The sequence below is a fragment of the Scyliorhinus torazame genome, chromosome 3, assembly GCF_047496885.1.
Source record: "Scyliorhinus torazame isolate Kashiwa2021f chromosome 3, sScyTor2.1, whole genome shotgun sequence".
Classification (NCBI taxonomy): Eukaryota; Metazoa; Chordata; class Chondrichthyes; order Carcharhiniformes; family Scyliorhinidae; genus Scyliorhinus; species Scyliorhinus torazame.
This window is the reverse complement of record NC_092709.1, coordinates 140,158,187-140,176,830: the sequence shown is the minus strand read 5'-3', so window position 1 is coordinate 140,176,830 and position 18,644 is coordinate 140,158,187. Positions and strand designations below refer to the sequence as shown.

General features: G+C 47.5%; 1 protein-coding gene across 16 annotated transcripts in view; it reads right to left on the bottom strand.

Annotated features, from left to right (window-relative positions):
* The window catches only part of ptpn13 (protein tyrosine phosphatase non-receptor type 13), a 411,247-nt gene that overhangs the window by 68,849 nt on the left and 323,754 nt on the right, over positions 1 to 18,644 (bottom strand). For all 16 annotated transcript variants that reach the window (XM_072496283.1, XM_072496268.1, XM_072496267.1 and 13 more), the window contains 2 exons: positions 7,904 to 8,078; positions 5,107 to 5,220 (listed from right to left, as the gene is read on the bottom strand). In XM_072496283.1, the coding sequence (XP_072352384.1) occupies positions 5,107 to 5,220; positions 7,904 to 8,078 (289 nt within the window). The remainder of the gene's footprint in view (positions 1 to 5,106; positions 5,221 to 7,903; positions 8,079 to 18,644) is intronic.

Below are 18,644 nucleotides of genomic sequence, written 5' to 3'. Positions count from 1 at the left end.
AAGGACAGGTTTCACTCCTCTGATAGCTGCAGTCCTACAGTTAACTTCTTTTGAGCAGTACACACCTGCTAATCAGAATGGCTATTCCACATTTATTTGGATGAGAGTAAAAGGCTACTTTCCCACTAAACTTTCTTGCTTTAATTGTTCTGATAGCTATTTAAAAAATGTAAGGGCTGTGAGAATGCCCTTGAATATCTTTAAAAAACATTTTTTATTCTTTATCTAAAGATTTTTGAATACATTTTAAACACGGAGGCTAAAATCTTTTCATAATATATTTAGCTTGTATATTATATATTTCAAAGCACTGTACACAATTTTTCACCCAACAAATGCTGGCCTCTTGACATGCATTACTTGTATTTTTAAACATACAAGTGAGGGGCAGCAAAGTACTAAGCACATTCAAGCTTCTGACAAGCATCCATTAAAGCAAAGGAACTATTACACAAAGAGCATTCCATGACGCAATAACATTTTAGAGTGCAGCATCACTAAGATTCTGAAGGGAAAATATTGCCGTTCAAACATTTTTGAGCTTTTTGTGCTTAGTCAGTTAAAGAGTTTTTAGTGGGTACCTGAAGCATATTCTACTTTCTGCAATAATTGTGCAGTCCTTGGTCAAATTTAGGGTAAGCTAACTACAGAATGAAACGCTCCTTTCCATTCTCACAAATGTGACTCAGCCACAATCTGGGAAGAGCTATTTGTATATTTGTATTGTACCAGTGCAAATTTTCAATTCAATTTTCAACAGCTGATTTATGCTTTGGACCCTCATCCAGCAGGTTTACACATAATCCACAACACAGATATAGGCTTTTGATTCAACTGTGTTGATCTTAATGCTCCAAATCAGCCTCCCATTCTTCCCACCATGACACTATTTATTTTAATAGCTTCTGCCTTGTATATCAATCAAACCTCTCTAGAGGAGAAAATTCGAATGTGCTTTATATCTGAAAGCAAAATAACACAATTTTGAAACTACCAGGCCCAATCTCCTCACACTTCAATTTTGCCCCTCTACAATCTACTTAAATATATTCCTAGGATTTTGTCCTGCAGTATAAAATTCAATAGTAACATGACTTTACGTTTCCAGAATCCGTGTATTTGCACCATTATGGGAATCACATTTAAAGTGGGTGGTACAGTAGCACAGTGGTTAGCGCTACTGCTTCACAGCTCCAGGGTCCCATGTTCGATTCCCGGCTTGTATCACTGTCTGTGTGGAGTCTGCACGTTCTCCCTGTGTCTCCGGTTTCCTCCCACAGGTCCCGAAAGACATGCTGATAGGTAATCTGGACATTCTAAATTCTCCCTCTGTGTATCCGAACAGGTGCCGGAATGTGGCAACTAGGGGCTTTTCACAGTAACTTCATTGCAGTGTTAATGTAAGCCTACTTGTGACAATAAAGATTACTAAAAATTAAAGGGATGATTCAGACTAGGCAGTTTGTTCTTCACAAAGCACAAAATGAATGTGAGACCTACCATTCCAACCAAACTCTTTAAAGACTGATGTACAATGGAACTTGTGATGCATTAATCAATGAATAAGACTGCTCCTAACAAGAGAAATGAACAACATTTTCAAAATGACAGTGTCCCATTTTCCCTTAAGTCCCTCCATTGGGGCTTCCTCTGCCTCCTGTAGTTCCTGGTAGATGTCCGACACCTTCCCCTCCCCATGTGCCGGAGACCACCCTATCTTGTATCCTGCATGGGGGTAGCTGCGGAAATGACACCACCTGTTTTTTCAGAAAGGCGCATACCTGAAGGTATCTGAAATCATTTCCAGGGGGCAAACTGAATTTCTCCTCCAGCGCTTTCAGGCTGGGAAAGGTCCCGTCTATGAACAGGTCCCCCATCCTTTTAATGCCTGCCCTATGCCAGCTTTGAAACCCTCCGTCTATCTTGCCCGGGACAAATCTGTGATTGTTACGTATCGGGGTCCAGACTGAGACTCCCTCCACCCGCCAGATCTTTAATGCCGCCACCACCACCGGACTGAAGGAGTAGCGGGCCGGCGAGAACGGCAGAGGTGCCGTTACAAGTGCCCCTAGGTTGGTACCTTTACATGAGGCCGCCTCGAACTGCTCCCACGTTGACCCCTCCCCCAATACCCATTTCCTAATCATGGCTATGTTAGCCGCCCAATAGTAGCTGCAAAAAGTTCGGCAGCGCCAGCATCCCCCCCCCCCCCCCACTGCGCTCTAGATGGTCTCTTTACTCGCGGGGTCTTATTCACCCGCTTAAAGGACTTGGGAATGAAGATGGGAAAGCACTGGAAGACCAACAGGAATCTGGGGAGAACCGTCATCTTAACGGTCTGCACCCTCCCCGCTAAAGATAGCCTTATTCTGGTCATATCCTCAGTTCATTTCTCTTGTTAGGTGCAATCTTATTCATTGATTAATGCATCACACCTTTTGAAGTCCCCCTCCATCTGCTCTACCAGCCGAGATAGATTAAGCTTGTGGAGTGCATCCCACTTTCGAGCCACCTGTATCCCTAGGTACCGAAAGCTCTTCTCGACCATCTTCAGCGGAAGCTCTCCCATCTCTTTTCCTGCCCCTTAGCTTGGATCACAAACATCTCGCTTTTCTTCTCGTTTAGCTTGTACCCCGAGAAATTGCCACAGTCCCTCAGAATCTGCATGACCTCCCCCATCCCCTCTAGTGGGTCCGAGATGTACAGGAGCAGTCATCTGCGTAAAGCGAGACCCGAAGCTCCTCCCCCCCACGAACCAGCCCCCGCCAGTTCCACGAAGTCCGCAGCGCTTTAGCCAGCGGCTCTATCGCAAGGGCGAATAGTAACGGGGAGAGGGGGCACCCCTGCCTCATCCCCGGTGGAGCCTAAAGTATTCCAACCTCACCCTGTTCGTGCACACACTTGCCACGGGGGCCTGGTAGAGTAGCTGGACCCAGCATCTGAACCCCTCACCGAACCCGAACCTTCTTAGCGCCTCCCACAAGTTCTCCCATTCCACCCGGTCAAAGGCCCCCCCCCCGACTCTCCCTCTGTTCCCCCATGTTGGCTCCTTTTCTGTCAGCAAAGCAGCATCCCATTCCCCCCCCCCCCCTTAGCAGCCCCGTTATCCCAAACCCCCAAGTTAAGCACCCGCTTGACACTGGCTCTCCCCCCATTACGCTTCCGTGAGTCAGCTGACCCATGCTGACCCCGGCCGCTCCCGCCTCGGTCTCCGATTATTCAGATGCCTAATTTTTTCGGGCCCCTCCCTCCCTGTGGAAAGCCCAACGTGTCTGCTTCAACGGCCCCCAAAGAACATTTCCCGCCCCCCTCTCCCCATGAAACAAACAACAAACCCCGGCCACAAACCCAACCCCACAAAAGAAACGGCTCCGGCTGCCAGGAGAGCAGCCCGAAGTGTAGGCCCCTCTCCTCCCTCTGCGGTCGAGCTCTACAAAAGCCGAAAACATGGCCGAAGACACAGGGAACAAACAAAAATAAGAGGGAACAACATAATGTCGCTTCTTCCGGCTACTCAGCAATTACCATCCCCACCAGAATAACGTCCCAGCGTGGCTATCCTTTAGGTTGAGTCCAACTTTTCTTGCTTGATAAAGTTCCATGCCTCATCCGGTGTATCAAAGTCATGATGGCAATCTTGATACGTGATCCACAGCCTCGCCGGATGCAACAGCTTGAACTTCACCCCTTTGCTGTGGAGGGCCGCCTTAGCCCGCTGGAATCCAGCGCGCCTCTTGGCCAGTTCTGCTCCCAGGTCCAGGTAGATGCGGATTATGCTGTTCGCCCACCTGCTGCTCCACTCCTTTTTAGCCCATCGCAGGACTCGTTCCTTATCCGAGAAGCGGTGGAACCGTACCACCATGGCCCTCGGCGGTTCATTCGTTTGGGCCTCCTTGCAAGGACTCTGTGCGCCCCATCCAGTTCATAGATAGATAGAATTTACAGTGCAGAAGGAGGCCATTCGGCCCATCGAGTCTGCACCGGCTCTTGGAAAGAGCACCCTACCCAAGGTCCACACCTCCACCCTATCCCCATAACCCAGTAACCCCACCCAACACTAAGGGCAATTTATCATGGCCAATCCACCTAACCTGTACATCTTTGGACTGTGGGAGGAAACCGGAGCACCCGGAGGAAACCCACGCACACACTGGGAGGATGTGCAGACTCCGCACAGACAGTGACCCAAGCCGGAATCGAACCTGGAACCTGGGACCCTGGAGCTGTGAAGCAATTGTGCTATCCACAATGCTACTGTGCTGCCCCTCCAGAGTTCCAGAGGCCAAGGGAATGCTCCTGGCCCCATCAGGGTCCCCAGTAAGGTGGTCACGAATGCGCTCGCGTCCGACCCCTCCGCACCCTGAGGTAGGGCCTAAATGCGCAGGTTTTGCCTCCTGGACCTGTTTTCAAGGTCTTCCAGCCTCTCCTGCCACCTCGTATGTAGGGTGTCGTGCGCCTCCACCCTGACGGCCAGGCCTATTATCCTCGTCCTCATTATCCGAGACCTTTTTCTCAATCTCCTTGATCGCCTTCTCCTGCATTTTCTGGGTCTCAACCATTTTCTCCATTGAGGCCTTCATTGGAGCCAGCATCTCCATTTTCAGGTCAGCAAAGCAAGTTTGAAGGAACTCCTGCTGTTCCCGCGACCACTGGGCCCACGCTGCAGATCCGAGCCGGCTGCCATTTTCTGTTCCCGCGCCCGTTCCTGCCGCTTCTCGTTGCTCATTTGTTTGGCCGTCCTGCTCCTGGTCCCATCCATAAACTACTGTGGGGAGCCTTCTAGCGCCGTTTGCCTGCCGATTTGTGCCGAAAAGGGGCGTCAAAGCTCCTTGAAAGTTGGTCTGTTAGCGGCGGGAGCTGCCGAAAATGTGACCTACACACGCATGGCCGCCACCGGAAGTCTGCAGAATACTTCTTAAAAGTAGAAAAACCCTATCAATGGTACTTAATAACCCATTTCCTTTTCTAGAAATGGACAAATATAATACCAGATCTGAACTAAACAGGACTTGGAATGAGCTGATGTGTATTATAGGGGAAAAAAAGACCGAAATTGTAAAAAAAAAAAAAAAAGTAAATGACTGCCCCACAACCTCAAGAGGTTACCTGGAGTATCTTGTGGTGTAGAGTTTGTTGGATTCAAAAAAATATATTTATTGACTTCCTGCTGAACAATATCACTCAGAGACTGCAGAACGTCAGCTTCTCGGTCAGTAATATCTGCAATAAACACATTTGAAGAAAAAGACAGATTTAGTAGACCTAGTGGTAGAATAGTACTGGGCTATGCAGTGGTTTTGTTTTATGGCTACATCCCAGTCCTGCTGCCATTAAACCAAACGGTTCATGTCACAGTTAAAACAGCTGCCCATCCTGTGTACAACTACCTTACTCAGTGCTGCTATCTTCCCCACAGGATTGCCAATGATATATAATGGGTAAATGTAAGGAAACATTGATATTTCCCTTATGGTTTTGACTATGTGACTCACCAATGGGCCTGTTTTTTGACTGTCTGTCGCCAGATGCATTTACTTCATGAAGCGCAGCTCAGCAATTCTGCCTGAAGAGGTGTTGCAGCAAAGTGATAAATTTAAGCAGAGGCGAGGATTTTAACAATGATTGAAGGGATACTTTAGAATGAGAATGTTGAAGATCTGACAGGGATAAAATCTGATGTCACAGTGGGAGAATAGAACAAAGCAAGAAAGGTTCTTTACCCGAATCATCAAGATTAGAACTGGGGGTTAAAAATGAAACAAAAATAGCACCTCTTTAGTACAGCCAACAATTGAACTATCAAATATAAAGGGAGGGAGGAAGAAAGGAGTATCAGAAAGTCGGGCAGAATTTTACTGTTTTACGCAGCAGGGTTGCAAGGTGGAGTGACTAGTAAAATGCAGTATCTGGCCTGCCTGAAGAGAAGATGAGGGAGAGGTGGGGTGCAGTGGGACTGATGAGCTGGACTTCATAAAGTAAATGTGCCTGGCCGCTTAAGTACCTCATTCCACCCTCCATGCTATTTTACCCACAACGGGAGAGAGCTGTGCCAACTGTGTGGGGTGGTATCAGGCAAGAGGGAGGGTACCTTCTTTTGGGATCGCCTATGCTTTTTGGAAGTACTGAATGACTTGAAACTAAAGGAACAATTCCCTTGGTGCTAGGAAACAGAAGGAGTGCAACTTTTTCATTTGTCCCAGGATTCTGCTTCATGACCGCAACTTCGATTGGCTATTCTACTGCTCGGTTAGATTTGGAATCTGGCTTCTATTGCATTTCTGGGCTCTGCTGTTTATTGCAGAAAGCCAGAGTACTGACATAGACCATGGAAAAAGGCTCCTTTATCCAATGGAACATTGGTCTAAAATTGCAAAGACGTCCAGAAATATTGCCGCTTTATAAAGTGCAGTTTGAGGACGTTGAATTACACAGATGTCGGCATATAAGACAATCCTTGAAGCCTTCAAAATTCCTTCTAAAACTGGGGGATTGATGCACTGACTATGAACCACTGTGAAGTGGTCTCCATTTTGAAATGTGAAGAAAAAACATAATACTGGTAATTAATATTAATGTGGCACATTTTATTGAATAAATCAAGTGTAAAATGATAACTTTAAGCACATTGAAAGGTTTTAAAACGCATCAAATTGTTATTCTCCTTTGACCTTTAAACTGTCCATCAACTTCCAAGAAAAAGAGAATAGGGTTCTCAAGCATAGCTAATCAGAATTTCTACCTGGATACAAAACCTCTGCTGTTTGCATGGAGATAGCCTTTTGAAACAGAAGAGTTTCTAACTTATCTCTGGAATTCAATCACAGGCAGTCTGTCAGCATCTGGGAGAGGGCGAAGGCAGGGACCAAAAGTCTCTATGGTTCACTGCATAGGAATGAGTTGGGCCCGACCTGTGCTTGGGTTGAAAAGTGCATATTTGAGAGGACTTGAAATAAGTTTAAAAGATTTGCCTAGCTTGAACTAGAGGGAAAAGCTCCAAGAAAAACCCTCACCATGGAAGACAGTTTTGGGATTAAAAGTTACCAGACTGGAAAAGGAAATGAACAGAAGTAAATCCTCAGAGTTAAGAATCACTTTGGGCTGGGTTCAAGATTGGTCATTGGTCAGGAAAATCACAGAATACCTACAGTTTAGAAGAAGGCCATTTCACCCATCGAGTCTGCATCAACCCCTCAAATGAGCACTCTATTAATACCCATTTCCCCCTATCACAGTGTGCTAATTTGCACATCCCTGAACACTAAGGGACATTTTTATCATGGCCAATCCACCTAACCTGCACATCTTTGGACTGTGGAAGGAAACTGGAACACCTGGAGGAAACCCACGCAGACACAGGGAGAATGTACAAATTCCACACAGATAGTGACCCACGCCGGAATTGAACCCAGGTCCCTGGTGCTGTGAGACAGCAGTGCTAACCACTGTGCCACCATGCCGCAGCCGCCCCCGACCCCAATCGAGGGATAGTGTAACATATACCGGTGAAGTGGTTTCTTTAATGGTGTTAAAAGTTGGAAGCTCAAATTTATTTTGAAAGGTCAACAGTCACTCTGGAGATCATATCAAAGTACCTAGCTGCTTGTTTGATTAGGTATGCACAGTACCATTTTTGAGTTAGTTAATATGAAGCGTTCAACAAAAATAAATTACAAACACAGATCTTCACTGTGGCAAATGTGAATCAAAAATCATTCCAACTCACAAAATTTGATCAGTTTACCTAATAGCATGCTAGTTTAACATTATACAATTGGTTCCAATAATGCTTTCAGTTCAGTCAGTAGGGTCAGTAGTTACTTGTAACATGTTTGTGCAAAAACAGTAGTGTTTAGATCAAAGAATTTCATAAATTGAACTCAATCACGCTTGGTTTTACTCATACCTGCTTCACACTGCACTTTGGTGAAAGAGCGCATGGTATCAGCATCCTCATTTGTTCTTTTCACTTTGCTGGAAGCTTTAGTTCTAGAGACAGTTAAATTCACCAATCCTTTGGCTCTGCGGGTGGTTGTCACTGCTTTTGTGTGGGAAACTCCAAATACACATTCCCCATTTACCTGTGATTGAAGAATATAGATAATGGCAGAAATCTGCAAGTTACTGCTGCTGCTGTTCCCGTACCAGCCTCTCTGAACAGGCACCGGAATGTGGCGACTAGAGGCTTTTCACAGTAACTTAATTTAAAGCCTACTTGTGCCAATAAGCGATTTTCATTACATTAAGACCGTTGATCACGAGCAGACGTTTTACTGTTTTATATGGTTACTTTGTACAAGAATAAGCAAAGGTTGAAAAAATTGTGATGAAGTGTGACTCTGTGAACGCAACAGTATTATTAAAGGCAATTAATTTTTTTTAAAGTGCTAAATATGCACTACAATTTTGCATAATGTTTTTCTATTTCAAACTGCACTCAAAGAAAAAGGATACATTGGTATCCATATCTTTACAAATAGATTGGGTAAAATCGTTTGCCCTTTATTGCAAGGGGATGGAGTATAAAAATATGGAAGTCCTGCCACACCTGTACAGGACATTGGTGAGACCAACAGGTAGATTTTTGATCGCTAAAGGATTTAAAGGTTGTGGGAGGAAGGCAGGCAAATGGAGTTAATGCCATAATCAGATCAGCCATGATCATACTGAATGGCAAACCAGGCTCGAAGGTCCAAATGGCCTTCGCCTGCTCATATTTTTATGTTCTCATGTTAAAATTGTTTGTCATTTAACAATTCACCCCTTCCCCCAGCAACAATACTACTTGCTTCCCGGAAATAAAGATTACAAAAAAAACATACAAAATTTGTGTGATTTGATGTCAATCATTTCCCTTTTTTTTAAACCTTGAAGAGAAATGTAGAACTACTGACATAGGGTAAAAAACAGGTTGCAACATAATGATGCATTCTATTTTGCCCTGTCTTAAGGCAATTAAGTTGTTAATATTCGTTATATATTTGAATGAAAAAGCTTTCATAACCAATAGTAATTTATTTGGATCATTAAACAGTTGTGTCAGTCCGATATATATCGACTTAGTTTAACCCAATTGGTGGGAAGCATGTTGTATTATTGGTTACTGTGAGCTAATCAGATCATATTACAAAACAGCCACATTTGATCCTACACCAGCTTCCCTGCTCCTTGCAACTATCCTAACACTTTGTCTTTTTCCAGCCCAATTGTACTATCATCCACTTTCCCCTTCTCTCAAGACAAGTCAGCAGACACCCTCTATATTCACCAGCTGACCATCCCTCCCAAAACCCAGTGAATCTCAGAGCGAGTCTACTACCTCGATTCCAATCCGCCACACTTACACCAACCCAGATCGGAGAAATATTTCCCACCGCCTATTTGCATCCCACTGTTGCCCCAACACTTGGAACATGCCACGTCACAAACTGGGATCCAGCCTCAATCTCTCCACCATCCCCCTCGCCACTCCCCCTCTCCCCCACCCCCTATCTCACCCTGAATTGTAGTCAATTCCTCAACCCCAGCTGAAGGTGAACCCACTCAAGAAAACAAGCCTGAGGGAGTAAAAATTGCAAATGCAAATTAGTTATATCTAGCATTCAAACATAAAAGCTGAAAAAAAAAGAGAAATGTATTTATTTTGCAATACGAACAGAGTAGAACCAGGGTAGGGTGGGTTACAGGAGCATACGTCACAATGAACTGCATGGAAGATAAGCCAACATTATCAATCTCAGAAATTGTAACTTATATTTATGTCAATATGTTGCTACATAGAAGTGCAACTCGACTTGCTGAATAATGAGCATGGAGGTGACCTAAAAATACAAGAACATTTGGGATACTGCAGCCACAATATAATTATGCTTGGTTTAAGAATAAAGGAAAAAAATATAGAAATGACGTAAAGAGGGACCTTTTCCAAATTAAATGAAAGAAAATTGACAAGGGAACCATAAATCAGCAAAAGGGAATAATTAAACTGGAAATCAAACGTGTACGCCAGCAGCAACAAAGTCCATCGGAGGCTAGAGTTTCATGGATTAAAAAAGGATATTAGATTCAACTTCAAATTAAAATCAATTATTTGGCATTTACAGGACAGATGAAAAATAAGAACAGAAATAGATTGCACATCAATTAGAAATCAATTAGATTATGTTAGGAAAGCTAAAAGGAAGTATATGAAAAAATTAGCCAAAGGCAAAGGGCAATAATAAAGCACTCTAAAGGTACTTTGTACAAATGTATTCAAAGGCTAGGACGACTGGAGATGAAGGCAGCAAGCTTATATTGGTGAGCAAGTGCATGGCAACCAGACCAACTCAGCACTTTGCTACAATTTTCACAGAGGATATATATTTTGGGACTAATAGGGAAGTATAAACTGCAGTTAATGGAGGTCAGATTTCAAAGAAATTATACAAGAGATGAATCAAACTTAAAAGGTACAAAGAAAAGCCACCAGGCATTGATGGCTTACTACCAGGGTCCTGAGGGAAGCTATGATAGAAACTAGCAGAGCATCCGACTATAATTTCTGCAGAAAGGAACCTTGTACCAGAGGGCACCAAATTTGACAGCCTTCCTCGAAGAAAAAAAACCAATAAGCCAATTATATTGTAGTTTGTCAGTTAGTCAGCTATAGCTAACCAGTTAGTCTTTACTGGTTGGGTAAGCAAGCTACTGCAGTCTCCAATGTGAGAAAGTTACAAAGCATTTTCAGAAATATCTCAACCCTTGATTTTGTAGCTTGTTCCATAAAATACAGTGACAAGTAGATAGTGCTGACCTTGTAAAAGATTTTTGTTATGTCACAGTTGGAGCATTATGTACAGTTTGGGGCATTTTATTAAAAGAGAGGACTATAAAAGCAATGGAAATACTGCAGTGTGAATTCACTGGGATATTGGGTGGAGCTTACCAATTTATTTTCCCAAAGTGTCAGCTCGGGTGGGAAAAGTGGAGTGTAGCCTGTGACTGTTCCAGTCATATTTTTGGACTCTTTTGGGAAAATAAAAATGAAGCGGCAGGCCCAATGACGGCTTGCTGGCAGAACCCACCCCGCCAGCAATTTAGGCTTTTAAAAGATCTTAAATTTTTAAAAGACCAAAATAAAAAAAGGAACATCCCATAGAACTACCCCGGAACTCTCTCTCCTCTGCCGCCCCACCACGGAACCCCCTGACCGCCACCATGGAATCACTCCCTGCACCACCCCTTGGCAATGTGAGCACTGCCTGGACATGACCCCCATGTCCCGGGGGTTGCATGCGTCTGTGCGTAAGCAATAGGAACAGGAGTAGGCCAGTCGGCCCCTCAAGCTTACTCCGATAGGATCATGGCTAATCCGATATTCCTCGCATCCAATTTCCTGCCCTTTTCCAATAACCTTTGATTCCCTTGCTGATCAGGAATCTATCTATTTCAGTCTTAAATATACACGGGTACTCAGTCCCCACAGCTCTCTGTGGCAAGGAGTTCCAAAGACACAACCCTCAGAAGAAATTCCTCCACATCTCAGTCTTAAATGGCACTCCTTTATTTTGAGACAATGCCTTCTGGTCCTAGACTCGCCCATGCGGGGAAACATCTTCTCATCATTTACACTGTCAAGTCCCTTAAGAATCTTATGGCTGTGATTCTCCCAAAAGAGAACAAAATTTCCTAGCGAGCGCGTTTAGCCATGTGTTTCCTGGCACCCGCAGTGCCGAGAAACACATGACTGTTGAACTCGACTCGCGTTGATTACGGGGCCTGAATGGGGAACGCATGGCCAAGGCCGCACATAGCCCCATTTGGTACAGAGGGGAGCTCTGCTCATAGGAACTCCCCAATGTAGCAAGTGATCGGGATGCCATTTTTAAATGGCGCCCCGATCTCCAAGGCCTCCGAAACAATCCCCTTCCACCACCCCTCAGCCCGAACGCACTACAGGAGGGTCCCTGGCCCCCAACATGCACGTCAGGCAACCTCGGCCCGATCACGTGCGTGCAAAAAAAATGTCAGCTTGGCAGTGCCAACCTGGTACCACCCATGCCAGCTGGTAGTGCCACCTGCAATATCTTTCCTTAAATAAGGAACCAAAACCACTCACAGTACTCCAGATGTGGTTTCACCAGTATCTTGTACGGTTGCAACAAGACTTCCCTACTCTTGTGCTCCAATTCTGTTGAAATAAGGGCCAACATTCTATTAGCCTTCCTGATTACCTGCTGCATCTGTATGCTAGCTTTCTGTGTTTCGTGCACAAGTACCACCCAGTCTCTGTGTCATGGCTTTCTGCAGTTTTTCTCCGTTTAAATAATGTTCTTTGTTTTCCCTTCCAAAAATTAACAACTTCACATTTTCCCACATTATACTCCATTTACCTACTTTTTTGCCCACTTATTTAGGGACCGTCCCTGAAGCGACCCCTGGACGTGGAAACTCCCCTGTTGTGGTGGTGGTGGGGGGTCCTTGTGCCTCCTGCACCCCACCTCAAATGGGCAGGGCAGCCCCGTGCCCAATCCTGGACCAAATGCTAGCCGGGCACCATGGCATTGCCAGCTTTGAACCCTGGAAGTGCCAGGCTGGCACCCAGATGACTGCCAGGGTGCCAGGCTGGCAGTACCATGATGCCTGGGAGGCATCAGCAGTGCCAGCGTGCTACCCTGCCCAGGTAACAGCCACCCAGGGGAATCCAATCGCCTGGGAGACCCCGCCCCCACCACCACAAATGCAGGTACGCCTGGTCCCTGTTTATGGGGACCAGTTTTAATTTGCACTCGGCCGGGGTCTCCTCGGCAAGGCTGGTAGATCCTGGGGGTCAGTTCAATCTGGTGAAGGCAGAGTTAAGTGAGTTTTTACTGAGCGAGTCTGGGTCCGCCCATTGTGAGCGGGACCCAGATCGCAATGTCTCGCGAGATCTCGTGATGCATAGCGGCCATCAGGAATCCAGGGAGAAGCCACTACCGGGATCTACCGGCCATGTCCCGTCCCACCTCTCCCAGAACCGATTCCAATATCTCAGGAAATCAGAAACCCTTCCCCTTGCATCAGCTTTCCACCCATGTATTCATCTGATATATCCTGCTGTTTCTACACTGACTAGCCCCTGGCACTGCTAGTAATCCAGAGATCACTACCTTTGAGGTCCTACATTTCAACTTCTGCCCAACTCCTGATATTCGTCTTTTAAGACCTCACTCTTTTTCTAAACCTATGTCATTGGTACCAGTGTGTTCCACCACCACTGGCTGTTCACCCTCCTCCTTCAGAATGTCCTATAGTTGATCTGAGACATCCTTGACCCTAGCACCAGGGAGGCAACATACCATCCTGGAGTCTTGTTTGCAGCCACAGAAACACCTATCTATGTTCCTTACAACTGAATCCCCTACATTCCCACACGTTTTACTCTACTCTATGCAGCAGGATCAACCCTGATGTAACAAATTTGGCTGTTGCTGCTTTCCTTGGAGAGGCCATTCCCCTCAACAGTATCTAAAGTGGTATATCTGTTTTGCAGGGAAACAGCCACAGGCGATAACTGCACTGCCTGCCTAGTCCTCTTGCTTTGCCTGGTGGTTATCCATTCCATTCCTGCCTGTAGACTCAGCCTGTGGTGTGACCACCTCTTTTTGTGCTATCCACGATACTCTTTGCCAGCGGATGCTGCACAGAATCACCAGCCACCGCTCTTGCTCTGAAACCGGAGTTTCCAGGACCTACAGCTGGAAACACTTACTGTATGCATTCTAGGCTTGGGCACTAGAACTGTGCCCAGCTTCCCACATAGAACAGGATGAGCAAACCAAGATTTTGAGCTCTCCTGCCATGACGTACCACTTTGGATTAAACCTTTAAAGGGCTCTTCAATCAAATAAGATCAATCACTTTAGGCCCTACTTTCCTTGACCTCGTTAATCCAGAATATAACCCATACAAACTATAAACCACAAAATAAATGTGTGGCACGGTGGCACAGTGATTAGCACTGCTGTCTCGCAGCTCCAGGGATCCACATTCAATTCCAGCCTTGGATGGCTGTCTGAGTGGAGTTTGCACATTCTCCCCGTGTCTGCGTGGGTTTCCTCCGGGTGCTCCGGTTTCCTCCCACAGTCCAAAGATGTGCAGGTTAGGTGGATTGGCCATGATAAATTGCCCTTAAGAGGGGTTATTGGGTTACGGGGATAGGGTGGAAGTGGGGGCTTACGTGGGTCGGTGCAGACTCTGTGCATATTCTATGTTCTATGCTGGGTTGCTCCTTTTAAGGTTTCCCCACTGCTCTGCTCAGCTGCTCCTCACCAAACCCACTCTCCCCTTGACCTCCGGTGCTCTGTACAGTCAGGGCTATTTAAAGTCCCTCTTTCTCCTTATGCTCCAAATTCTCTATGACCGTGGGCTGGATTCTCCCAAAATGGTGCTCTGTCCCCATGCCGGCGTAAAAACGCTGGTGTTTCACTCCCGAGTTTCCTCTAAAAAATATAAGCTAATTCACTCACCTTCAGGGGGCTAGCAGGGACCCGGAGTGATTCACGCACTTCCGGTCTGGAGTCCGTGCATTCCCAGGGCGGCGGTCTCCAGCAGCCGCGCCGAGCGCCATGGCGGACCCGGACCACGGAGGCAGCTGGAAAATGTAGGCTCCCCCGATCGACTGCGTGCCTGAAGATCCGCCTGGCCCAATCTGTCGCCGCCGGGAGCTCGGCCGGCTGGAAGAAAATCGCTGGGCAGGCCTCTAGCAATGGCCCCCCCAGCCGCGCGGAGTAATCCGCAGGATCGCCGATTCTCGGGTCCTGGAGAATCACTGGACCGGCACCGGGCCTGATTTCGGCTCGAAAGTTGATTCGCCGCCCCCGTGCCAAACGTGATTTCTGTGCGGGGCTGCAGAGAATCCAGCATTTTACTTTCATTTTCAAGAGCAAGTATACTCACCAATCCTACTCATCAATTAGAGAAAATAAGGGACTGATCACCACCTCCCTCTTTCACCTAACTCCGTGATGTGTTAGGCCGGTTGGTTCGACGTGGACTGCACTCGATGCAGGGAAGTTAAAAACAGAGAAGATCCAACACTGTTTTATTCAGCTAGATGAACTGTTGTACATATTCAGCTGTGGGTCGACACTATACTGATCTGACTAGTGATCTTGTAATAGCCTGACCAGACTTACTAGTTAAGTCTACAGATTCAGTCTTTGTGGCAGGCGACAAATTCTTGTCGATCGCCGCAGAGGTGGATCAGGAGCCGCCTGCATGTGGAGGTGGGATCGCTGCCATTGCGGTTGTCGCATGGGCCAGCAGGATCGCTGGCAGATGGGTGGCCTCGTGGCAGGGTACGTCCAGAGGAAGCATGATAGCCGGCGGAGCACTGCGGTCAGGTGGTGTGCATTGAACTCTTCGCAATGCCCATCTGTTGCGCCGTAGCAGGGAGCCATGAGCCACGCGAACAATGAAAGACCTCGGGTCAACTTGTTTGACAACAACAGCTGTGGCTGACCAACCGCCCTCAGGCAACTGGATGCGAACATGATCAGCTCAGGTAATATGTGGCCTTCTGTTGGGCCCGGGACTGCTGCACCTTTTGTAGTACCGTGAGGTGGTCAAGGTCTGGAACATGAATGGCTGGAACTGTGGTCCTCAGATAGCGGTTCATGAGCATCGGCGCTGGAGACAACCCAGTGGACAATGGGGTTGCCCTGTATGCCACCATTGCCAGGTTGAAGTCGGAGCCTGAGTCTGCAGTTTTGCACAGCAACCGCTTGACAATATGGACTCCTTTCTCGGTCTTCCCGTTTGATTGTGGGTAGTGGGGACTGGAGGTAACGTGACGGAAGTTGTAGGACTGTGCAAAATCAGACCATTCTTGGCTGTAAAAGAATGGACCATTGTCGCTCATTACCGTGAGTGGCATCCCGTGCCTGGCGAATGTTTCTTTGCAGGCTTTGATGACCGCCTTCGACGTGAGGTCGGACAGTTTCACCACTTCTGGGTAACTGGAGAAGTAGTCGACGGGGAGTACGTAGTCACGCCCCTTGGCGTGAAAAAGGTCTACACCTACTTTGGACCACGGAGAGGTCACGATCATTTGCTGTTGCAGTGTTTTCTTGGGTTGAGTCGGTTGGAACTTCTGACAGGTGGGGCAGTTGAGGACCGTGTTGGCAATATCCTGGTTAATGCCGCCCCAGTAAACCACCTCCCGAGCTCTGCGTCGGCATTTCTCGACTCCAAGGTGACCCTCATGGAGTTGACCCAGCACCATAGCCTGCATGCTTTGAGGAATAACGATCCTGTCGAGTTTCAGAACGATTCCTTCCACAACCGTCATCTCGTCTTTAACATTAAAGAATTGGGGACATTGTCCCTTCTGCCAACCATGGGTAAGGTGCTGCATCACATGCTGCAGTAAAGGATCCTTGGCCGTTTCTTCACGAATTTGGACCACCCATTCATCAGAGGCTGGGAGTTTGGTGGCACACAATTGCACTTTCGCTTCTATGTGGCAGATAAAGTCACCTTGTTCACACGGTGTGGTGATGGACCAGGATAGGACATCTGCAATGATCAGCTCTTTGCCTGGCTTGTAGACAAGTTTGAAGTCATAGCGGCAGCATCGAAGAAGAATTCGCTGTAACAGAGGTGTCATGTCATTTAAATCCTTCTGGATTACGTGGACTAGAGGCCTGTGGTCCATTTCCACCGTGAATTTCGGCAGGCCGTAAACGTAATCATGAAACTTGACTATTCCTGTCAGGAGACCCAGACACTCCTTTTCGATTTGGGCATACCGTTGCTCAGTGGGCATCATGGCCCTGGAGGCATACGCCACTGGAGCCCAGGACGAGGAGTCATCTCGCTGGAGGAGCACCACCCCAATGCTGTCCTGGCTTGCATCAGTTGATATCTTGGTTTCCTTGGTTGGGTCGAAGAATGCTAGAACTGGGGCTATGGTGAGCTTTGCCTTCAGCTCACGCCATTCCGTTTCATGTGTGGGCAGCCACTGGAATTCCATTGACTTCTTGACGAGAAGGCAGAGGGCCATGGTGTGGGATGCCATATTGGGAATGAATTTCCCGAGAAAGTTGACCATCCTGAGGAAGCGGAGGACTGCCTTCTTGTCCTCCGGGGTCTTCATGGCGTTGATCGCCAAGACCTTGTCGGCGTCTGGCCGTACACCCTGCCGCGAGATGTGGTCGCCTAGAAACTTTATATCAGACTGACCAAATGAGCACTTGGCCCTGTTGAGCTGGAGATCATGTTCATGAATTCGCTGGAAGACCTGCTTGAGGCGAGCGATGTGTTCCTGGGGCGTTGTGGACCAGATGATCACGGCGTCCATGTTTACTCGTACCTCCTCGATGCCCTCCATCATCTGCTCCATGCTGCGATGAAACACTTCGGAGGCAGATATGATACCGAAAGGCATGTGGTTGTAACAGTAGCGGCCGAACAGTAGTGTTGAACGTGCACAGCTTGCGACTGGACGCGTCCAGCTGTATTTGCCAAAAACCCCGGGAGGCGTCCAGCTTAGTGAAGAATTTGGCATGCGCCATATCACTGGTTAACTCGTCACGCTTCGGGATCGGGTAGTGCTCCCGCATGATGTTGCGGTTTAGATCCTTGGGATCAATGCAAATGCGGAGCTCCCCTGATGGCTTCTTTACGCATATCATGGAGCTGACCCAGTCTATTGGCTCCGTGACCTTCGAAATGATGCCCTGGTATTGGAGGTCCTGTAGTTGCTTTTTCAGACGATCCTTGAGGGGCGCTGGCACCCAGCGTGGTGCATGGATTACAGTGGTGGCGTTCGGCTTGAGCAGTATTTTGTATCGGTACGGGAGCGTACCAATTCCATCGAATACACTGTGGTACTGCGTGATAATGTCGTCTGTGTCGGCTTGCAAATTTCCATCGGGCGAGGCCGTTGCTGGTGACGATGGCATGGTGTGGACTCGCTGAACCAGGTTCAGGAGCTTGCAGCTGCGAGCACAGAGCAGGGACGCCCGGTCAGGCCTGACGATTTCAAATCGTAACGTTGCCTTGATCGCCTTGTTGGATACCCCTAGTTGACACAAGCCACTGGCAGCTATGGCATTGCCATTGTAGTCAAGGAGCTGGCAGGCTGGTGGAGGAATGCTTGATCGGGCCCGGATGGTGTCGAGGTCGGATTGTGAGATGAGGTTCGCAGACGCGCCAGTCTCCAGTTTAAATCGGATGAGAGCCTTGTTAACTGTGAGGACAGCACACCACTCGTCGTCGGGATCCACACTGAGGATCGAGAGGTGTTGCGCAGGTGTCGTAGACGCCAGCTCAGGTGTGGTTATGATGCCCACCGAGATGGAGACTTGAGGCAGTCAGCATCAGAGTCCGGTGGGCTGTCAGGATCAGAATCTGGCATGCCTTGTTGTATAGAGCGGATACTTCTGCGCCGCAGCTGGGATCGCTGGCTGCTGAGCGGTGGAGCGGATTTGCAGAGGACTGCGCAGTGGCTAAACTTGCCACACTAGAGACATCGGCGTCTTGCCGGACATTGCCGTTTTAAGTGGGAGGAGCCAAAATTCGGACACGTCATGACGCTGACGTCAGCGCGATCCGTGCGCCATCGCGCATGCGCAGTGCGGTCGGCCAACGCACGCACCTGCGCAGTCGGGTTCTCGGTCTCG